General features: G+C 42.7%; 1 protein-coding gene and 1 long non-coding RNA gene across 6 annotated transcripts in view; one reads left to right on the forward strand and one right to left on the reverse strand.

The window, feature by feature from the left end:
• JPH1 (junctophilin 1) overlaps positions 1-23,038 on the forward strand; it is a 79,707-nt gene that overhangs the window by 47,744 nt on the left and 8,925 nt on the right. For 4 of the 5 annotated variants that reach the window (XM_082363431.1, XM_082363432.1, XM_082363430.1 and 1 more), the window contains exons 3-4: positions 11,764-11,882; positions 21,562-22,202. In XM_082363431.1, coding sequence (XP_082219557.1) covers positions 11,764-11,882; positions 21,562-22,202 — 760 coding nt within the window. Of the gene's footprint in view, positions 1-11,763; positions 11,883-21,561; positions 22,203-23,038 lie in introns of those variants that run through there. The other variant, XM_082363435.1, reaches the window with a different exon arrangement.
• Positions 16,994-20,473, reverse strand: LOC309614859. The gene is made up of 2 exons (XR_014236436.1): positions 19,181-20,473; positions 16,994-18,250 (listed from the first exon to the last, which is right to left on the reverse strand). It is a non-coding gene; the product is annotated as an uncharacterized lncRNA (long non-coding RNA).

The raw sequence follows: 23,038 nt of genomic DNA on the forward strand, positions 1-23,038 counted from the left end.
AAAGAATAACCTTGATGAAAACCAAATCTTTCCTATAGTCTTTAGTAAGATGTTTTCTAAAGCTGTATTTCATTTGAAAGTCAGCCAAAACTGGTTTTAAAAATATGTAGGAAAAGAAAGCTCAACATTTGCATTTTTCAGTAGAAGTTAAAAATCTATTAATATTAAAGATAACTGAATAGAGAAAGAAGGAGGGCAGCAGACTCAATAATGAGAAAGCATGAATATAAGAAGATAGAACTATGGTTATGAAGGAATATTTATAGCAGAAAGGAAAGTTTATAACTAGAAGATGAAATAAATCACAGAACATTTGTAGTACAGAAATCTCTCTTGACAGGATAGTTAGCCAGCTTTGCCCTAAAGGTTAGGAGACCTGGCTTCTGCCCGTTCATCCCACTGAATTGCTGTGTGACTGAATATGTTCCTTGGTTTCTCTGAGTCTTAAATCCCTACAGAAGGGATAGTAATTATCTGACCACAGGGGAGGGACTTCGTAGACTCTCCGAGGCTTGTCTAGTTCTAATTGTGCTTTTTAATTTGTCTGGTAAAGCAGAACTTTCAAGAGTCACTTCCTCCAATCCAGAAGGTTAACATAAATCAGAGCAAATCCTTTGTGCTCATTGTATTGGTGTCCCCAGTATCTGTTGCAGCAAAAGACTAAAGATTTAAAGTGAAAGCAGTCAAGGACTTCTTAATCGAGCTATGGAACGAGTCATTGTCACAGACCGGGTGTAAAATAAGTGGAGTCACTGAATTACAGTTCCTACAAGGAAACATGAAGTGAATCAAACTGGTTTGCTGAGAGAATAACTGTACCCCTACTATCTTGGCTTTCCTCGCAAAGCAGACCTGTTATAAACTCAACAACTTCAGAACACGTACGTTGAATATAATAAAGCTTCAGATGCAGAATGGCTTTGCGGAAGCCAGTCCCAAGCAAGTTCACGTTCGTACCATTCAGCATCGCATGCCCAGTAGAGGAATGGATGCCTTTATTGTTCACTATCTTGGCAGGTCTAGACAGATCAAAGTGAAGTGGTAACTGGTAGATTTGGGACCTTTAGAGAGCCATTTTAGGTAATTTACAAAATGGATATTTTACTACCTAAGAGACTGTTTCAACTAGGAGTTCTACATGGTTTATGTCATTTTAAAGGCATGAGTGATGTCTGCTTATTTGTTTTAACGTTTAAGTATTTATGAAATGGGATTGTTTTAGCACCACCAAGTGCGCATCCCCTGGGCATTTGCTGCAGTAAAGCAGAAGTTAGGTCTGTCCGTGACCCAGCCACTGGAGCCCCTCAGTCACTCGGCTGAACACTGCTAGTTGCCATCGTGTGTTTCGACCACTAGGTAGTCTTACATTGCTCTTAGTCATACTTTAATCTTTCGCCACAGTGACCATTGGTAAAGGACAAAAAGCATAACAGCACTGACGTGGAAATAAAAACAGCCTCGACCTGACAATTCTTGTCAATTCTCATCACAACCCAGATCCCGAAGGTTGTAAAGTTCTTTTTAGGCACATCCAGATGTTTCTGTTACAGCACTAAAAAGAAATGTAGCCATGATTATATCTAATTTCGTTTTATAGAATATGCATCCATTTTGAAATAATTTGACCCGCCTTTTGTTACCAAAAGGCTGCTGGCTGATAACTTGAACTAAAGGTAACACCCTTTAGTAGTAAGCCAGATTTAGTCAGAATAGGCCATTTCTATGAAATTTGCCATAGGAAAGAAGCCTTATTTCAAGCAATTAAAAAGCACCTAAAACTGTAATAACTGTATTAATAGTCTGCGTTTATGTGACTTTACAGTCATCAGATTGACTTCACATTGTTCACTGGATCCTAACTTAACCCTTTGTATTTCATCTGGTCCAGCGTCTATCACTGGCTATGTGCCCTTCCTCCTACCCAAAGCTCTGTGATGCGTACATTTCCATCCTCCTTGCTCAAATCTCTACCCTGCATCAATGGCCCCTTCTTCCTTCTTTGCTTCTCTCAGAAAAGAGACCCCTGCCAGAGGAAGATGCAGAATCATGTTGGCCTGAGATCAGGTCCTCCTCGTGCTGTTCAGCAATTCCAGTTTTCCTTTCTTCCATTCCTTAGAACTTTTGTGCAGTGCTGATTCCAAATCCTCACCTCTTTAAGCACCCAGATTTTCCCTACCAGCCCTAAATTTCAGCCAAGGACTAATGCCATTTATCAACTAAATACTCTCTCTGCATTAGTACTCGGTACTTCATATAAATCAGTTCTGATCCAGAGCATCTGTACAAGGTAATATCATCCCCATTTTACAGGTAAGGAAACTGAGGCAAAAGTGACACAGCCAGGATGTGATAAACTGGGGTGTAAACCCAGGTCTGTCTGGTTTCCAGAGCCCAAAGCACTCTCTGTCTCTTTCAAGCTTAGGATCCTTTAAATAATTTTAAAACATTGGATCAACCCATCACTGTCCTTGTGTTTTTTTTCCTGTTTCCTTTCTTTTGCTTCATCTAGGACCCGACTCCAGTGGTTGTTACCTTCTCAAAGCTCTTTCATTTTCTTCTATTCTCTGAGCATCTTTCTTCCCACCTTGCAACAGGATCAGCTCTCACTGCTACAAGTAAAGTGTCTTTTTCCCTTGGCCCAGCTAATCCTCCTGGTTACCGTCCAAATTTCCTCCTTCCTTTCTGGGTCAGAAATCACCAGCATGTGGCCCACACCTGCTTCCTGTATTTCCTCTGTTCCTTCCTCACCGACCCCCTTCGGTCTGGCTTCTGCAGTGGCCTTCTTGTTAGAACTGCCCTCCCAGAGGTTCTCATCAAATTCAGCAGCCTCTTCTCAGCCCTCACTTTCTCCAGCACATCACAGGATTGACAAACGATCCTTCTCTCAGACTCTTAACTGCACTTGTTAATTCTAACTGCCTAAAAATCAGCTGATCAGTGCAGCTGCCCCAGAGAAGAGACAAATTCAGATCTGGCCCGCTTAACTCCTAAGAGGAGCACAGGATTTATCCAAGAACAAGAACTTTGAATGGTTCTGTTGGAAGTGCGCCTTCTACCCGTATGCCACTGCCTCTCACTTTACTTACTTCCTTCAGCGGACTCTGTTGTCTCCACCCTCGGTTCTTGGCTTTTTTGACTCATGTGTTTGATGGGCTCATCCATCTTCTGTGAGCTCATCGTCTGTGATCACGATGCCCACATTCCTGTTGCTAACCTTGACCCTTAACTTTGCACTGCAGCCCTGTATTTCCAAAGGGCAGTGCTTGTGTCGTGTAAAATCCTACCTGTCTAAAACTGAGCTCATCATCACCTTCAAACTGTCTCTCCTTCCCACCTGTACAATTTCTCTCTGTAGTAAAGCCATTCACCTGGACACCAAGTTAGCAACCTTGGGGTTATCTTTTATGTTTCTCTCCTTCTTACCTATGTACTTATTCCACCAATATTTGTTGAGGACAGCCTCTGGGCCAGGCTTTATGTTAAGAGCTGGAAAAACAGATGTGGAGGCTACCCTCATGTTTCAAAGTTCTGACACTTCTTTCCTTAAAGTGTCCTTCGGCTCTTCCTTTTCTTACCGCCATTCCCCTCACTAGACTTAGCTTGCCCTGGCTGGGATTAGTGAAGCAATTTCTCGTCTGAGAGCCCAACCGTTGGTCTTTTCTCCTCACGTCCTCTGGACACATAGGATGTTCTAGAAATACTTGTCCATGGGTGATTTTTTTTTTTAATTTTTAATTGTAAAATAGGCATAAAATTTGCCATCCTAAACCATTTTTAAGTGTACAGTTCCGTCGTGTTAAGTGCATTCACATAGTTGTGCAGCCAATCTTCAGAACTTCTTCATCTTGCAGAACTAAAACTCTATACCCATTAAATAACAACTCTCTGTTCTCCCTCCTCCCAGCCTCTGACAACCACCCTTCTACTTTCTGGCTCTAGGAATTTGACTGTTCTAGGTTCCTCCTATGAATGGAATCATACAATATTTGTCCTTTTGTGACTGGCTTATTTCACTTAGCATAAGGTTCATCCATGATGTAGCATGCTTCAGAACTTCCTTCCTTTTTAAGGCTAAATAACATTCCATGTATGTTTATGCCATGTTTTGTTTATCCGTTCTTTCATTGATGGACGCTTGGGTTGTTTCTGCCTTTTGGCTATTGTGAACATGGTTGTACAGATGTCTCTCTGAGACCCTGCTTTCAATTTTAGGGGGTATATACCCAGGGGTTGAATTGGTGGATCATATGGTAATTCTGTTTTTAATTTTGCGGGGATCACCATACTATTTTCTACAGCAGCTGTACCATTTTGCATCCCCACCAGCAGTGCACAAGGTTTACAAGTTGTCCACATCCTTGTCAACACTTATTACTTTCTGGGTGGTTTCTTTTTTTTCTAACATCTTTACGTGAGCATAATTTCTTTACAATGGTGTGTTAGCTTCTGCTTTATAACGAAGTGAATCAGCTATACATATATCCCCATATCTCCTCCCTCTTGCATCTCCCTCCCTCCAACCCTCCCTATCCCACCCTTCTAGGTGGTCACAGAGCACCGAGCTGATCTCCCTGTGCTATGTGGCTGCTTCTCTGGGTGTTTTTTTTCATGGTAGCCATCCTAGTGGGTGTGAGGTAGCATCTCATTGTGGTTTTGATTTGTATTTCCTTTATGGTTAGTGATGTTGAACACCTTTTCATGTGCTTATTGGCCATTTATATCTCCTTTGCGGAGGTGTCTATTCAAGTCCTTTGCCTATTTTTTAATTGTTGTTGTTGTTCTTATTAAGTTGTAAGAGTTCTTTATATAATCTGGATACTAACCCATTATCAGATATATGATGAGCAAATATTTTCTCCCATAAAATGAAGTTTTAGTCTTATTTAGTGGTAATGTTTTTGACCTGTAAAATAACCCTCATTAAAAGGACTTTTCTCTTAAAATTATTTCAAGAATAAAACATCCCTTAAATTTGTTTTTACATCAGGTTTTTCTCACTACATAAATTATATGGCAAGGTAAATTTTAGATAAATTTTATAAAACTCAGGATAAAGTAGAAGATAGCCAATTATTTGGCATATTCCAGCCGAGGATTAGAAATGTGCTTTTGACCTGGCCTATCCAGAGAATATAGCCTTTAAGCTTATTAAGTTTGATAAAATGTTAGGGAATAAAGCCTGTAAAGTACTTAAGAATGAGGACTTATTTTCCAAGCTTGAAAATGTTCTGAATATAGAAAAAAATTCTGTAAAGGAAGCTGCATAGTAGGCTCTGATGTCCCCAAGTTATCACGTATGTCCCTAAGCATTCACACACTATGAGGGGCTGAAGTTCAGAAAACTTAGTATAACAAGTAATTTTTTTCAATATCCTGCCAGTTTCCAAAAAGGATTTTCAGGGCATTATAAGTCACATACATAGTAGCATTCCTGACCAGGGAATGTTAAAGCCATGTCTTTAGAGAAGATAATCATGCACATAGATTGAGGAGAATTATACTCCAGGTATCCTGGTAGCTGTAACAAAAAGAGAAACAATAGATAATGTAGTTCTCATTGTATGATGCAAGGAAGCACACCAGTATATCATCATAGACCCGATTTTTCCTGGCACTAAACTTTGAGGAATGTATTGCCCAGATCTTTATGAACGTGACAGTGATACACATAATGGACAGCATTTCACATTCTTCACATGAATCTTGGTTCATATTCCTATCTTGGATATCTTGGTTCATCCTCCTATCTCCCCTTGAAAAAAGGCCAAGGGCATGGTATGAATTATGATTCTAAGAAGGCATCTCTAAGATTGCTAAAGTAATGTGGTTTAACTTCTGATCTCATGGACAAGAATCATCTGTGACTAGACTGGCCTCAGCCTGGTCTCTGGCTACCCACACTTTCAAAGCCTGTGTCGTCATACCTCTGCAAGAGTTTGGGCCCTTGAAAGGTCAAATACCAGATTTCAGTGGGGACACCATGCCCCTACATTTACATTTTATATCTAAATAACTTGATAATGCTTTTAGAAAAGGAAGCAATGGACCACCCCGGCAAAAAAGACAACTGTTTGCTGAAGCTGTAACTTGTTTTTAACCAGGACCTAAGAACACAGTCTTGATGTTATTATTCCAGGTCCTGTCTTTTACAAAACAAAAAAGCAACTTAGGAAGAAAATTAACATTCAAGAACTAATAAACGTAAAGATTGGACCCGCAAGAAGTAGTCTTCCTAAACCAAATTTACTGAGCTTTAGCTGAATCAGTGTCCATTGCAGATTAAAATCTTCTTCAGCTGTGCCAATGAATAGGTATGTGTATGAGAGATGGAAAGTTAGAAGTCCGGAGAGGCAGCTAAGGGGGCCGTTTGTGCCTTAGCAGGAGGAGTGTATGCTGAGTCTCGTGGGGTTGGTCTGACCAGAGAAGCAGATCGATACTGAGAGACCAGTTTCTTTCCGGTACAGGAACTCAGACATCATGCCTTTGATTTTTAGCTGAGAGCTGTGGAGACATCTAGTTCTTGTTCATATCAAGAGTAGTCCTTGCTTAACAGACTGATTTCTTCTTTAAAAGGGCTCCCACTGTATACACAAGATAATTGGTTTTTGCAAGTCTAGGTCTCTCATAAGTGAATAATGTCACAGTCCAAAAGGAAAGCTAACTAAGGCCATTTTTTGGCATTTTCTTGCACGTGATGCCATAACACAGGAAAGGATTTTGGTTATTGTCAGGCAATTTCAAGAAAACCAGAAGGGAAATAGCATGGCGGGCTGCAAGGACAGAAGCAGGGAGATCAGTTCAGCCTTTGCAGGAACCTGGTGAGATGTGACCTGGGCAGGAGCGGTGATGAGAAGGAGACATGGCGGGGTCGGGTGTGTATTCTGAAGGTCCTGTCGGCTGCCTTGCTGACCATGGTTGTGGTGTGAGAGAGAAAGGGAGGCAACCAGGATGACTCCCAGGGTCTGGGCTTGAGCAACTGGACGAATGGGGTTGCCATTAACTGATGTTCGGAGTCTTACGTACAATTGCTCTCTCTCTTTTTTATTTTTGCCTGCATTGGGTCTTCATTGCCACACACAGGCTTTCTCTAGTTGCGGCGAGCGGGCACTACTCTTCGTTGTGGTGCGCGGGCTTCTCATTGCGGTGGCTTCTCTTGTTGGGGAGCACAGGCTCTAGGTGCGTGGGCTTCAGTAGTTGTGGCACGCAGGCTCAGTAGTTGTGTTTCTCGGGCTCAGTAGTTGTGGTTCTCGGGCTCAGTAGTTTTGGCTCATGGGTTCTAGAGCACAGGCTCAATAGTTGTGGCGCACGGGCTTAGCTGCTCCGTGGCATGTGGGATCTTCCCGGACCAGGGCTCAAACCCATGTCCCCTGCATTGGCAGGCGGATTCTTAACCACTGCACCACCCGGGAAGTCCAATTGCTCTTATTTTTAAATGTTGCTAAGAATTTTCTTTAAATATATGGGTATCAAAGCAAATCATATATACAGCTCCTGAAGCAACTAGATGACAGCCTCTGCCATCAAATTTTCAGAGTCAGGTCAGGAAACTTAACTTTGACTTAATAAGTAACAAATTTTAAAAGACATCAAAAATCAGCATATTTTTTGAAGCAGTTTTTTGTTGGGAAGAAAATATGTAAGAAGTAGAAATAGAAAAGTATAAGTACTGTATACAGTTTTACCTTTAGCAAAATCCTTGTCCATTCTAGATTAAAATCTTTATCAGCTACGTCAGTGAATAGGTATATAAAAGATTGAAAGAAGTGGGCACAGACATCTAAGGGACTGGCATCTACCTTATTAGTAGTAGGCCTGTGTGCCGGGCATGTTCAGTGTATTGTTTATATGCTTTTTTTTTTTTTTTTAAAGCACTGTTAAGTTTAAGAAAAACTGGGAAAGCCAGACCATTTTGTTCTGAGTAAGGTGACTTGAGAGTTTGTGAAACACCATTTTAGTCACTAAAGAAAAAAAAAAAACTCAGATTCTCATCAAGTTACTGATTGGAAAGAAACAAGTTGTAATTAAGTTCTTAAGTACAGGTGATGCCTGCCATTCAGAAATCCCACATTGGGCTTCCCTGGTGGCTCAGTGGTTAAGAATCTGCCTGCCAATGCTAGGGGTCACGGGTTCGAGCCCTGGTCCGGGAAGATCCCACATGCCGCGGAACAACTAAGCCCGTGTGCCACAAGTACAGAGCCTGTGCTCTAGAGCCCACGAGCCATAACTACTGAACCCACGTGCCACAACTACTGAAGCCCGCACGCCTAGAGCCCGTGCTCTGCAATAAGAGAAGCCACTGTCTACTCACCTCAATGAAAAGTAGCCTGCAACTAGAGAAAGCCCATGCACAGCAGCGAAGACCCAGTGCAGCCAAAAATAAATAAATAAATTTTAAAAAGAAAAAAAAGGAAAGAAATTCCACATTTACTGTTTCAGCTGTTGCCGAGTGACCTTTGCAGGGCTGATGTCCAGGAGGGGGTCACCTACCTGCTGTACCAGCTTAGCCAGTTGCCCAGGCCTCTCTGTATCTCTTTACCCCAAAATAGGAACTCTCTACAAGTTAAAATTTTGGTTTATTTGTCATAGGACCCTAAAAGAAAGTCTGCCACTGACGCCTAAGTGAAAGATGTTGCTTTTCACTTACTTTTTGCTGCATGTTACGCGAGAAAGTATAATGATGATGATGGTATTTGGAGATTCCTGAGGGTCTGAAGATTTATGGACGTCAGCAGTCTTTGGAACAAGTGAAAGGCTTCTGGGGCGTGCAGGCGTGCTCCTTGTTGGCACGTGCCAGCCATCCACTTTGAGTTTTTTCCACCGGTCTCCCCAGAATGACTAGCCCAAACCTCCCTCCCCCCAACCCATGAACAATGGCACGTCTTACCCGTTGGGTGATTAAAGGGATCGTGTGTTGCTCCAGAACTGAGCCTGGGATTGGAACACATGAATAACGTGGGCCAGGGTCAAGCCCAGATTTCTCCCTGGGCAAAATCAAGATGTTTTCATGGGCTGGCCGCACAACACTTTTGAGGACAGCAAACTCAGATGGCTTCCTGTTCTCTTCTACTTCTTGTGATCAGCTCCAGGGCTACCAAAAGCTCCTGAGCAGATACCTAGTTTCAGGCTTGAATGTGGTTTTGACCATCGTGCCAGCCATGCAGGAGCACTGACACAGGGAAGGGTGCTAGATGGAAAAGTCCCCCCTCCTTGTCTGGTCTTACAGGAAAGAACAAGTAAAAAAGTAAAGGGTTAAGGCTTCACTGATTCTGTGCTTCCAAAATATATTTGCAGAAAGGTTAAGCTGCGTTTGTCTGTTCTCCAGTTTAGCGTGTTGTCAAAAGTGGTGGAAATACTACTACCATTTTATTCCACTCCGTGGTGGTGGGTTGTGATTGTTTCGGAATAAACGGTACTTGAGTTTTGTAAGTTTATCATTGAAGGGCTAGCAGGTTTTATTATAGGGCAGGATAACTTTACTCCTGTGGCTTCATTAATTATGATACCTAGACATAATCAGGCTCTAGCTAAGAATAGCAGATAAAATGGAAAATAATTCTGGGAAAAAAAGAGCTGAGATTCTGAGAAACTGAAAGAACATAGGAGAGGGCATCCACTGAGTCTCAGGACAACACATGGGACTAAAGCATCATTACTGATGGCTCGCTTGCAGGGGTTACCACAGCCAGGTTTTTTAGGAATATGTTCTTACCCCCTTGATTTTGCCTCTGTACTCTGTACCCTGTAGACAGAAATCATCTAAAACATCCTCCGTGATTCATAAATAACAATTTCGATGATTAGAATTTGATTCATTCATTTTTAATTAATAGACTTTATTTTTTTAGAGCAGTTTTAAGTTTACAGAAAAATTGAGGAGAAAGTACAGTTTCCATATACCTCCTTTGCCCACACCCAATTACCCTTGTTATTAACATCTGGCATTAGTGGGTACATTTGGTACAACTGATGAACCAATGTGGAACATTAGTATTAACTATAAAGTCCATACTTTACACTAGGGTTCACTCTTTGTGTTGTACAGTTCAGTGGGTTTTGACAAAAGCATGATGTCATGTATCCCCCCATTAGAGGATTATCCAGCATAGTTTCACTCCCCTAAATATCCCTTTTGATCTACCTGTTCATCCCTCATCCACTTTCCCCTTGAACCCTTGGCAACCACTGGTCTTTTTACCGTGTCTGTGGTTTTGTCAATCCATTCATTTTTAAGTAACTACCCAGCTGTTCCTAAGGACATTCCTTTATTTATTTACCATTCCTTTATTTATAAAGTGGGCCCTCAGTAAATACTATGTGCCAGGCATTGTTCTGTGTCTTGGGAGTATAGTAGAGAACCAAAAATTAAAAATAAAAAAATGCCCAAAATAAAAAATCTCCCTTACACTTATATTCTAATACATCAATCCTCCAGGCTCAGCTAGGTCCTAAGTAGGAGTGAAATGGGACCTCCCCCAGTTAGCCCCACAGGCTCAGGCCAGACCCCTTTTTCCCCGTCTTTTCTGCCTGCAGTCTAGTTCCAGAAATCCCGTCTGCTGGCCTCCTCCAGATGCCACCTGGGTTATCTCTCCTAAGACCAGCTAGGGCACGATGCCACTTCCCAACTTCCTCTCCTGCTGTCTCTGAAATGCCTGCAGGCACCTCTTTTAGACTCCCCTTAGGCTTTTACCACTAGTTATCTGTAGCCCTGCCTAGCGCTAATAAAAGAAAATAGTTCACAAAATTATAAGAAGTAGGTGCCCATGAAAATTGTCTAAATACTAGCTGGACAAGATCTCCTCCTTTGGAAGAGGATGACCCAAAGTCTCAGCCTCCAAATGCCCTCTTCCTGGGCAGGCAGACATCAGTCCCCCTGTCTTGCCATAAGGAGCCCCATTTTCATCCCTGCTGCCCTCTCCCTAGCCCTTGTCCTCTGGAAAGATAAGCGGTTTCAGTGGGTGAGGACGGGCCGGGGAGAAGGTGGAAGACAGAAAGAGATCCCTTTGCTCTTTCCAGCTCCACCTCTCTGCCTGCTTTCGGTTTCACACAAGAAACGTGCTTAAAGAACAACTAAATAGACTCCTTGGAACCCTCCTGAGCACATTCTTCCAGAAGACCACTGGGTCTGCTCCTACAGGCTGGGGGGGAGCCCACGGTGTGCGTCTGTTCCCAACTACACATTCAGCAGAGTCACGCTGATAGTGTGAATTGGCCATGTTGGGAGCATGTACACCACGGAAATCAGTCAGCGCTACAAATCAGTTTTACTCTTTTTTTTCCCCCAGAGAGCTACTTTACCAGCACACCACTGGGCAGATCTTTCTTAATCAAATCCTTGTATTGATTCTACCGTAGAAATTAAATCCATGAGCACTGTATTAATTCACATGCTCTAATTCTGCTCTCCATGGTTGGGGGGCAGGGAGGGGGAATGCCAACCAAAGTCAACGGGGGATTTCATCCTCTAAGTCTTGAACACCAGGCTTTGCATTAAGCTGCGCAGAACTTGTTATACTTTCATACGACGGGTTATACTTCCATTAACCTTGAAAGAAAGATTGAGGCAATGCACAGGTGGTTTCATCTGCTTTATTTTCATTGATGTCTCACAACAGTATGACGTCTCACAACTTTCTGTTGCAGGTGTGGGGCGAGGGTCACGGTTAGCATTTCTTTCCACGCCCTGCCCGCCCCGTAGACCGTTTGCCCGTCCTGTGTAATTAACTAGGTGCCGCCCCTGCTGACGCGCCCTTTGTGCTCCTGTAGGACCGCGCACGCAAGAGCCAAAGCTGACGCCGCCGACCAGGCTGCTCTGGCCGCCCGCCAGGAGTGTGACATCGCGAGAGCTGTGGCCAGAGAGCTGTCACCTGACTTCTACCAGCCAGGTAGGACAGGTGACCTGTGATGGGAGCGGTAGGAGCACTGCCTCTGGTTTCCTTGTTTCCTTCTTTTCCTTTTAATCCAAAGGTCTGTGCCCCATGAATTTCAGCAATACTACAAAACAAGTGGGAGCTTAGAGTGACACGTGCCTGAAGCCTGAGTGTTAGCGCTCGAGATTTGGCTTCTTCCCCGGTGCCTCTCCCCCCACTTCCTGTCTGCCCACCCCCCAGCAACAGACTGTGAGCTGATAGCAGTAAACAAGACAGGAATCTAAAAGAGAAGTATTTAAGACGTTGTGTTAGTGTGTTGGGGACCATCTCAGGTGCTCAAACAGATACCTCAAAATCAGAAACACCTGGAACAATCACATTAGCAGTAAGAGAAGAGCCAGTAAGTACTGCGACTTTTTTTTTTTTTTTTAATACACCTCAAAGGAATTTGGGTAGGACGTAAAGAAATATACCACTTAAAGACAGATGAATCTGCACAGATTAAGAGGAGAAAAATCAATCCAGATCATCTGGCTCAGATGTTATAAAATAGCAGTAAACAGGTATTTACAGTGGGTTTAAATAGTTAACTCACTTCTTAGTGGTCTCCTAGTAGACTGCTTCCATCCCTTTCTTTAATATACTGGTGTTAATAAAACGGCAGTCGTCACCTTTTTATATATGTTTCTCCATTGTTTTAGAAACAGCACCTTCCTGTTGATTTGAGGGATCAACAGATTTCTAGGCAAGGGAGACTAAAAGAAATGTTCTAAATTCTAAGTCTCGAAATTTATATTGTCTTGGTAAAGAGTTTTTTCACATTGGTTTCTGCTAATCAAGCTGGATAAGTAGCACCCTGCACAACACACGTGTCCAATACCTGTTTGGTTCCAGTGAAGGTGATATAATATTGGAACCCGCAGGGCATTAGTGCGACTACATGAACAAGGTAAGTCACAGTGAATAGAAGACCAAGTGTCCGTGTATTCTAAAAGCTAGGAACTGGGCTATAATAAAGGATGGGAGAATGAAAAGGAAATGACAGGATTTTTTTTTTTTTTTTTTTTTTTCCTGCAAAGAATGAAGACAGTAAAAGGCCATGTTAACAAGACTCAGTTTTTAGGAGCGAGAGCTTAGGGAGGGGGCCCAGTCCGGTTGCTGAGTGATTCGAGTTATCACAGAGTGACTTCTGTACTAGTTCAACTCCAAGGGAGGTAACCAGTGATAATGGGTGTCTTCTTTTGTGTGCATCCTTTCTAAACCTCTGGGTGGGATTGAAATCATTTAATACGTATGTGTATTTTATTGGGAAAGGGAAATTTTCCATTTTTTTGCAGTAGGAATAAACGCTCTTCTGGAAACTCACACGCGTTAGCAGCTACCTGTTCTAGGGTGTGAGAGCTGGGGAGGGGATTCAGCCACCCAGGAGGGATCATCTTTTTCCTCCCCAGCAGTGAAGCTATTGGGAGCAAGCAGCTCAGCAGTCAGGAGACGGTGCAGCTTCACGTAGCAGCCCTGGGCTTGAGCTGCTTTGGAAGCAGACAGACTTGCTGTTATCTGCAGACGGTCATTTCTTGATTCTGTTGTTAATTCTGTTGGGGAATAGGGTCCCTGTAGCTTGCTATTAGGTGTTAACAAGAGGTAAATGATATGGGAGGTCGTCTCAATTTTCCAGGCTAAATGGTTTTAAAAGCCTTTTATGATGTGAAAGCATTTGAGGGGGGAAAGCATATTGTGGGAAAATGTAATTCCACCCTTTCTTAGCTAAAACAGCTTCATATAAGCAAGTTGTCTGCCAGTAATGAATATATCACAGTAGCACGAGATGACAAGGGGTCTGTTTGAGACAGGAGCTAAGGGCGGCGGCTGCAATCCCCTTTGACCCGCAGCCAACACTTCCTTCGGCAACTGTACAGAGAGCCTTTTCTGTACTGAGTATTATTGATCTTCTCACGGGAGCATAACTCATGCTTTCCACTCTGCATTTACAGGGTGATCAAATCAGATAAGACATTTCTGAAAGGGCTTTCAAGTACTTTTTCTGAGTCAGGCTGCTTGTTTAATTTACATATCTCAGATACAAATGTTCCCTTTGTTTGGAATGGATGTGTCTTGTATAGTTGTTAACCCTGGGGAAAAAAGGATGTCTGTCATAGCTTATATTTCGAACACTTGCATAGTAAGTTACCTCTTTTCAGGAGCTGGGGGTATTTTCAGATATTTCCCATCTTAGTTCAGTCTTATACTTTTAGTTCAAAACTGTATTATTCTATAGTTTAGTTTAAAACTACAGAAAAAAACGTAGCCATGTAGGATGGCTTTATCACTCAAAGGGCTAAGTCGTAACATATAAGAAAAAGCATACAAATGGATGTGTATGAATGTGTATGTAGATAATTGCATAGTACCCAGAAACCTAACTTGCCATGAGTATGAGTGACACAGTGAGTTGTCCCCCAAGAACTTAGAAATAAGCTTGCCCTCTGGGAGTTAAAATGAGCCCATGAGACTGCACAGAAGTGTATAAAGTGATCACAAGTGATAGCATGGCTATAGTATAGCAAGATTTCCTTGTAACCTGATTGAGTGTATTGAAACGTCTAAAGACTTGGTCACCCAAAGTAGTATAGAAAAAAGAGTCACAGAGGCAAAAATAGGCAGTGCCCATCCAAATGCTATCTAGAGGAGAGCAAACCCATGGCCCAAAACCTTGGCGTATTGCAGTTGCATTGGCAAGGACGTTTCTGTTATGGGGAACGATGCAGGGAACTGTTGCCAGCTGTGTATGGCGTTCCTGGCAAGATCATCTGAGTGAGGAAATGGATGCATCAGGTTAGCTCAGCATGATGCCATTAGATACTTGATTCATCTCATGCCTCTGTCTTAATTCCACATCCACCACTCACCTTCTCATTTTCGTTGAGCTTCTCGTGGAGGTCTGCCAACAGGGAGAGCACACACTGGCGGTTATCAGTGCAAGTCTCAGGCCTTGGTGACATTTACCTTGCTCATTGTAAACTGATGAATTGGTCTTCTGGCGTCAACCATCAGTCTTGTGAGCTTTGGTGATGTGAGTCTGCCCCAAGGGATGGCTCTACTTCAAAGTGCTGATGAAATCGGGTTTTTAAGCCAGGAAAGCTGAGGTGAGACTTTGGGTGATCACTGAGGAGGTGGTGGGGAGTTGGACATGGTGGAGAATGATTGGGAAACTATATGTGTGGCTCATTTCCCCACTGTTTCAATTTCCTTTCCATCAAGATGCTTATTTTGTTTTTAATTTCCAGCGATGTTTATCCGTTGTGGGGGGGTCACTGGTCATGGGTTGAAAAAGAGAAAGTGGTAAATGTATGACTTAGGGCCCTCTTGCCAGGTGGCCTAGGCAGGACCCTCAACGAGCTTTGTCTTTCTGTGTGAAGCGTGTGTATTCGTCAGCTTGGGCTGCTAAAACAAAGCACCATGGGCTGCGTGGCGTACACGATAGACATTTATTTCTCGTAGTTCTGGAGGCTGGAAGTCCAAGATCAGGGTGCCAGCATGGTTGGGTTCTGGTGATGCCCATCTTCCTGGCTCACAGATGGCCTTTCCCCAGTGCATGCACCTGGAGAGAGAGAGAACTCTGGTGTCTCTTCCTCTTTTCATAAGAGCATTAAGCCCATCGTGAGAGTCTCACCCTCGTGAACTAAGCTATCTCCCAAAGGCCACACCTCCAATAACATCACATTGGGGGTTAGGGCTTCAACATATGAATTTGTGAGGGGCAGGGAGACAAACAGGGTGTAACACACACACACACACACAGTGTGCTGATTACTTAAAGTGAAGTCTTTTAGTATAGATTATCTTGAGACAATGTTAACTAAGCTCACACTTCTGGTATGGATTAAGAAGTCTTAAGAATTGTCCGTGCCTATCGTTAATATGTAATATTTTTGGTGAAGAAAAAAGAAGCATCCTGGAATAGAAGCCTTCTAAACTCACTTTCCAGACGCAAAATTCTGAATAAATTTTTTTCATAGAAAAAGGAAAACTGAATAGTCCACTAGCTGATGTGAAATTAATTAATTCATGGGTTTGCTGGTTATTCTTACCACTCTTTCCAGTGTATCCCGTTCCACACATGTGTGTATTGAAAGCCCACCATGTGCAAGGGGCCCTGGGCTGGGTGTCCCACGGCTTGCAGACAAGAGTGCTGTGGCTGTGTTCTCAGAAGTTGCGGTATTGTTACCGATGGGACTCTAAAGTCCTATGGGAATGTAGCATTCGTTCCACATAGAATATAAAAGGGATCCTGCTATCGGTTATATAATTGTTTAAAAATCTTTCCATCTGGTCTTCTTTTACTGATTGGCAGACTCCGTAGAAAAATCCTACTTTCTATTTAATGACTTCTGATGTTGCTACAAAGCATTTGCCATCAGCACTGCCCTGGTAGACATTTGTTTGGAGGAGTCTTCGTGGTGCTTCCTCTGCCCACAGCCGTTGCCCTGAGGCTCAGCTATGAAGAACTAGCTGAACGCCCTGCTGTTTCCATCCGCCGTTCGTGCCAGCTGTAACGCGTAACCTTTCCGTGTGGGTGCATGACACGTGCTCAGTGTTGTTGTTTCGTGTTGTGTGGCATGTCAGTGAGCAGGTGACCCGTCTCTGACTTCTTCCCAATACAAATCCCCAGGGGAAATAAAATCCCTTAGGATTTAGAAATACTGTCTGTAAAAACAGACAAAAACGCTGACTGCAACCACTATCAACACTTCTCATAATTTCCCTCCTTGGTGATATTCTGACTAGTCTTCTTAATGAACTGCTGCATCTCATCAACTTTATGCTGCTGGCACTGCAACACTGACACACATTACTACACAGACAAGTAGTAGTCACACCGTGTGCCTTCCAAGAAACTTGTCCAGGAAAAACTTCTGCCCTCTGCATTATACTAAATATCTTGTTTTAAAAGCACTTAATCTTACTCTGTAAAATCTAAGTGTATATCCTCATTTAGCTGGCCAGTCCCCAGTTGACTACGCCATGTTGGAACCATTTCCAGCTGGATGCAGGTAAGGAAGGCTGGACTTGGGTTTACCTCTAGTCAACATACTTTTTGCCATGCTTTAATTTTTTTTTTAATTAATTTTTTTTTTTTGGAGTCAGAAGTCTTTATTTCATGGTCTCACCCAGGTGCTTTTTCTTCATTTATTTTTATTCTAATTTTTATTTTATATTGGAGTATAGTTGATTAACAATGTTGTTAGTTTCAGGTGTACAGCAGAGTGATTCAGTTATACATATACATGTATCTATTCTTTTTTCAAATTCTTTACCCATTTAGGTTATTACAGAATATTGAGCGGAGTTCCTTGTGCTACAAGAACAGTGGGTTCTTGTTGGTTATCTGTTTTATTTTATTTATTTATTTTAATTTTTATTATTTTTTTATTATTTATTTTTGGCTGCGTTGGGTCTTCGTTGCTGTGCGCAGGCTTTCTCTAGTTGTGGTGAGCGGGGGCTCCTCTTCGTTGCGGTGCACAGGCATCTCATTGCAGTGGCTTCTCTTGTTGCGGAGCACAGGCTCTAGGCATGCGGGCTTCAGTAGTTGCAGCACGCGGGCTCAGTAGTTGCAGCACGCAGGTCCTAGAGCACACGGGCTTCAGTAGTTGTGGCGTGCGGGCTCTAGAGCGAAGGCTCAGTAGTAGAGCACATGGGCTTAGTTGCTCTGCAGCATGTGGGATCTTCCTGGACCAGGGATTGAACCCATGTCCCCTGCATTGGCAGGTGGATTCTTAACTGCACCACCAGGGAAGTCCCTGGTTTTCTATTTTAAATACAGCAGTGTTTACATGTCAATCCCAAATTTGCCATGCTTTTAAATGCCAATACTGGGTACATGAGAGTTACCTGGAGCATTTGTTAAACATCAAGATTTCTAGGCTTCGATTCATACTTATTAAATTCTCTGGGAATTGCACCCCAGGTACCTCTGATGGGAAGCAAATGTGGAGCGACTGCTTTGGAGTGCCTTTATTCCCTTATCCAGCCAATTTTTAACGCATAATAAAGCTGGGAGGGATTTTTTCATCTGAAAGGTGGTACTAGTAATAAATTCTTTGAGCTCAGCAGATTTTGAATATCAGTAGAAGCCCTGTAGATAAATCTGAATTGAATACACTTGGAAACCATGTCTTAGGAGATGGGCACAAGAAATGCCTTTCCTAAGACATTTAAGACAGGAAAACTGTCCAAAGGAGCAATGCATGAGATTTCTAAAGATCTAAAGGAGTGGTTAGACCGGTATTTGAGAGTTAATAAACATAATAAATACATTCAATGGAATCCAAAATAAAGCTTCGTAAGTCCGTTACTACAAAATCCTCCAACGGCCAAATCATTCTCTGCTTGGCCTATTAATGATAGCATAAATTAAGAGGTAGGCAGAGTTCTACTTACTCTTTACAAAGAGCATTTGAAACTGTGCTTTGTGTTCAGGTATTGTAAGTCTTTGATCTTTTTCCAGATAACTAAAGCATATCACTTTTTTAAAAACTATTTTTCTTGGACCCGCTATTACTGAATTGCCTGAGTTTCCTCCCAAATAAACGATCTCTTGTCACTGTTAGCGTTTCAGCAGTCTCATCCTATGCTGGCAGCTGTCACTTGCTAGGATCTGTCAAAGCAGCTCCCATTTCAGCTTCTAATCTGCTCTCTGCAGTAAACGCAGGTGAGACCAGTAGTTACCCAGATAAATCCTGAACTTGTGTCACTGTTAGGGTCTCACATTTTCAAAATGGAGCACATAGGCTTTGTGACAGCTTTATTTCTCGTGGTTCAGTGACTGTCTTCTCCTTCCAACATCAAGAATGTATAACTAGTCATGTTTGCCAGAGATTATTTTTTCCCGTTCTGTTCTGTTGTGTCTATTTAAACATTAGCTTTTAATATGACTTAATCTTAAGATAGAAGGATTTGCAAAATTAACTTTTGCACTTACCCCTTAAGATTGAAGACATTAAAAGTACTTCGTAATTTGTGTTTCAGAGTTAGGTGGCTTAAATGAAAAATGATTGGCTCTAAGTGTCTTGACTATTAATTACTTTTGCACGGAACACTTACTACCATGCCTAGATGGGTATTTCAGTAATGCTGTGAAATTGGATAACAGGGAAGCACAAATGAAACCAAGTCTGATGAAATCTGGGGTAGAGGGGTGGGAGAAAAATATGTAAACAGCACACTGCAGAGGAGGGGTTGTGTGTAGATGAGGGGCTTCTCCATGAAAGGCCAGTATGAATGTTCTTCACGGGTTTTTGAAAGTAGGGGCAAGCCTGTTGATGAAGAATGTCACTTTCTGGTGCTGCTGATGCTTCTTTCTCTTGGTGGTATGTCCCAGTCACAACACCAAGGAAGAATCCAGAAACAAAGACAGCACCTTTTGAATCATTGCAGTTGCCTCTTTTTCTTCACTCAAGTGAGATACATCTCTCTGTGCCAAGAATTCATACTGCCATTTTTGATGGAGGATGTAAAAGAAAATTGCCAATTTTTTTTAAAGGGGGTACTTAACCAAGTTTAGAAAGGAAATCTCAATTGTCGGCGATCTTGACCTGTTTGGGAAATTTGAACCCTCTTTGGCTTTATCTTCTGGAGGATGGAATGTGAGATAATGCTCTTTTTATGCTTTTGGCCCTGAGTACAAGCTATAAATGTGGGTTCTTGGGGATTCTCATTTCTGGTCTTAGTATATTCCATGTTGCATTATATTTTATCTTAAGGATACACAGGAGCAGTGTGACTTTGGGTGTTTCAGCTGCTACAGCTGTTTCCATATCAGTAAAATCAGGATATTGCCTGCTTCCTAAGATTTTGGTGAGGCTTTACATTTTGGAAAATGCCTTGTATAATAAATGGCAGTCTCACAACAGTAAATTATTATTCAGACCATCATGGGAAGAGCAATTATAAGTCGGTGGTATGTAATATTTTTATTTACCTTTTTGAAATTTTTTATTTTTACACAACTTTTAAAGGTTATTTTCTATTTACAGTTATTACAAGATATTGGCTACATTCCCCTTGTTGTACAATACATCCTTGAGCCTATCCTACACCCAGGAGCTCTTCTACTCCCCCACCTTATATTGCCCCTCCCTCCCTCCCCACTGGTACCCACTAGTTTGTTCTCTGTGTATCTGTGAGTCTGCTGCTTTTTTGTTATATTCCCTAGTTGGTTGTATCTTTTAGATTCCATACGTGACCTCATACAGTATTTGTCTTTCTCTGACTTATTTCACTTAGCATAATGCCCTCCAGGTCCATCCATGTTGCTGCACATGGGAAAATGTCATTCTTTTTTATGTCTGAGTAGTATTCCACGTGTGTGTGTATAAAACCTCTGCTTTATCCATTCATCTGTTGATGGAGGCAGTATGTGTTTTTAACAATTTTCAGGATAATTGTTCTTCAGCCCCTCTGGGCTGAGAGGTGGGAGTAGAGACAGGAAGGGAAGCGAACAGATGCAGTGCTCTGGAGTTGACAAGAGCTGGTCAGCTCCTGTAAGCAAGTTGGTGGGTGATTTCTTCCTTGGATACTCCAGAGATGACATTGTCAGCTCCTGCCCATTTGCAGGGAAGAGGGCCAGCTGGACTGTGTGACCTTGACTTGACTTCCTGTGATGAAAAATGGCTGATGGGTGAAGTGGTGGCCAGAGGATGCGCAGGACCTGGTTACTGGGGAGGGGCTGAGGGGCAAAGTGCCTAGAAAGAAGGGCACTGCCTTGGAGCATGTCTCTGAGGGCCCCAGAGAGGCCCTTTTCTGGACCACTGGCCTCCTTAAGCGCTCACTGCTGGTACCATCTTGTGATGCACATTCTCCTTACTCCCCACTCCCCCCAAAATCTGCCCATAAAATAACAATGGCACCAGGGTCCCTTTTTTTTTAAGTGAAATTTTTTTCTATTTATGAAAATAACATATGATTGTTACACAATTCTAAAGTACTCAGAAAAAGAAAAAAAAAAAATCCTGAGACTACAGAGCCAAAGACAACTGCCTTGTCTTGACTTTGATGCCTGCAGAAACGCTGCTGATGCAAATCCAGGCTGTGAAGGGACTCCGAGTAAGTTATCTTATAAAGTGTAACCCAAAACTCAGAAGTCGTTCCTAACTAGGCAGTTTAAATGCTCCTTTGATGAAGGGTCATTAAAAATATGTTGTCTGCATGTTCTCCACCTACAGTGTAGATACTTTATTAAACATTAGTATATTTAAGTGTTCTAATATATTACATATTAAACATACGAGTCGGTTTATTTTTGTATATGAGTGTATACTCTGTATTTTAGTTATACCATGTAAATTTGAACGTTCAGATTAATTACGGTGCTGTCTCCAGTGCTCCATCCATGTGAATTCTGCCTCTGTATTCTACCAGCAGCAAAAATCAGGACTGTTTAACTTTTGTGGCTATCACAGTAGTGTAAATAATGGTATATATTAACTTAAAAACTTTTCATCAGTAAATAATCTTTTCTCCCAGGGAATGAAACGTCCTTATGCTTAGTCAAAGCCTCGTAAATATGTATAAAACAAAAAGAGAAAAGGCTAAGCTGATTTAGCAAAAAAATATATGAGTAGCCATAAGGAACAAGCCTTTATGCCTTATTTTTTTTTTTTATCACCTTCCCTTGTGTTGTCCCCTTTCTCCCCAGGCCCAGATTATGTCAAACAGAGATTTCAGGAAGGTGTAGATGCTAAAGAAAATCCAGAAGAAAAGGTCCCGGAAAAGCCACCTACACCAAAGGAATCTCCTCATTTTTATCGCAAAGGCACGACACCCCCAGGGTCTCCCGAGGCAAGTCCCAAACAAGGCGGCTCTCCCTCCCCAGAGCCCGTGAAGAAGCAGAATCCCAGCTCAGGGGCAAGACTCAACCAAGACAAAAGGAGTGCAGGCAAGGAGCAGGTGACAGCCACCGTCAATAAGCCCTTGACCTCCAAGGCTCCCACGAAGGAGGTGGGAGCGGCTGTGCCCCACTCCAGGTACTCTGGCCGTCACCACGTCCCTAACCCCAGTAACGGGGAGCTGCACACCCAGTACCACGGCTACTACGTGAAACTGAACGCCCCCCAGTACCCCCCGGAGGACGTGGAGGAGGAGGAAGGGCCAAGCCAGTCTTCCTCGGCGCTGGTGCACAAGCCATCGCCCAACAAGTGGAGTCCCCCTAAATCTGTGACAAAACCAATTGCCAAAGAAAGCAAAGCTGAGCCAAAAGCTAAGAAGTCTGAACTTGCTATACCAAAGAATCCAGCAAGCAGCGATTCGTGCCCTTCTGTGGAAAAAGAAGCCAATTCGGTAAGTTGTGCGAGACGTGTTTTTCTCTCCCTTTGCTCCTTTTGGTTCTTTCAGGTGGCAGCGTGGGGCATCTGCACCTTGATGATGACGATTTGCACCTAGGTTAGCAAAAGTCCCCGGGAGCACCGGGCTGTGTAGAGTAGAGCCTAGCACTGGTAGCTTGAGCCACAATGGGCTCTCGGGCAGAAATTCCTCTGTGCTCACTCGGCCACCCTCAGGCTTCATGCAGGTAGGCTGACGTGACTAGCTTGTTGCAGCTCCACTTTTACAAGCCTTTACCAGCATTTCTTGGTGAGCTTCATGGTAGCTGTTGAATTCCCTGGCGGTCCAGTGGTTAGGACTCTGCACTTTTGTTCCTGGTGGATTTAAGGTTCTTTCTTCGTTGTGCAAGAATTCGGAGACAAAAAGTGATAGATTTATTTAGAGAGAAACACGCTCCACAGACAGAGTGTGGGCCATCTTGGAAGGCAAGAGGCTTCGAAATATGGGGTTGGTTCGTTTTTATGGGCTGGTAATTTCATAGGCTAATGAGTGGGAGGACTATTCCAACTTTTGGGGAAGGGGTGGGGATTTCCAGGAATTGGGTCACTGCCCACTTTTTGACCTTTTATGGTTGACCTCAAAACTGTCATGGTGCTTGGTGGGTGTGTCATTTAGCATATGGTAATATATTACAATGAGCATATAATGAGGCTCAAGGTCTTCTGGAAGTCAAATCTTCTGCCATCTTGGACCTAGTTGGTTCTAACCAGTCTTTGTCATGTACTATGGCTGCTATATCATTCTTTTAAAGGTTGTGCCCTGCCCCCTTCTGTCCTGTTTCACTTTCATTGCCG

The sequence above is a fragment of the Balaenoptera borealis genome (assembly GCF_965194805.1).
Source record: "Balaenoptera borealis genome assembly, chromosome: 17".
Lineage (NCBI taxonomy): Eukaryota > Metazoa > Chordata > Mammalia > Artiodactyla > Balaenopteridae > Balaenoptera > Balaenoptera borealis.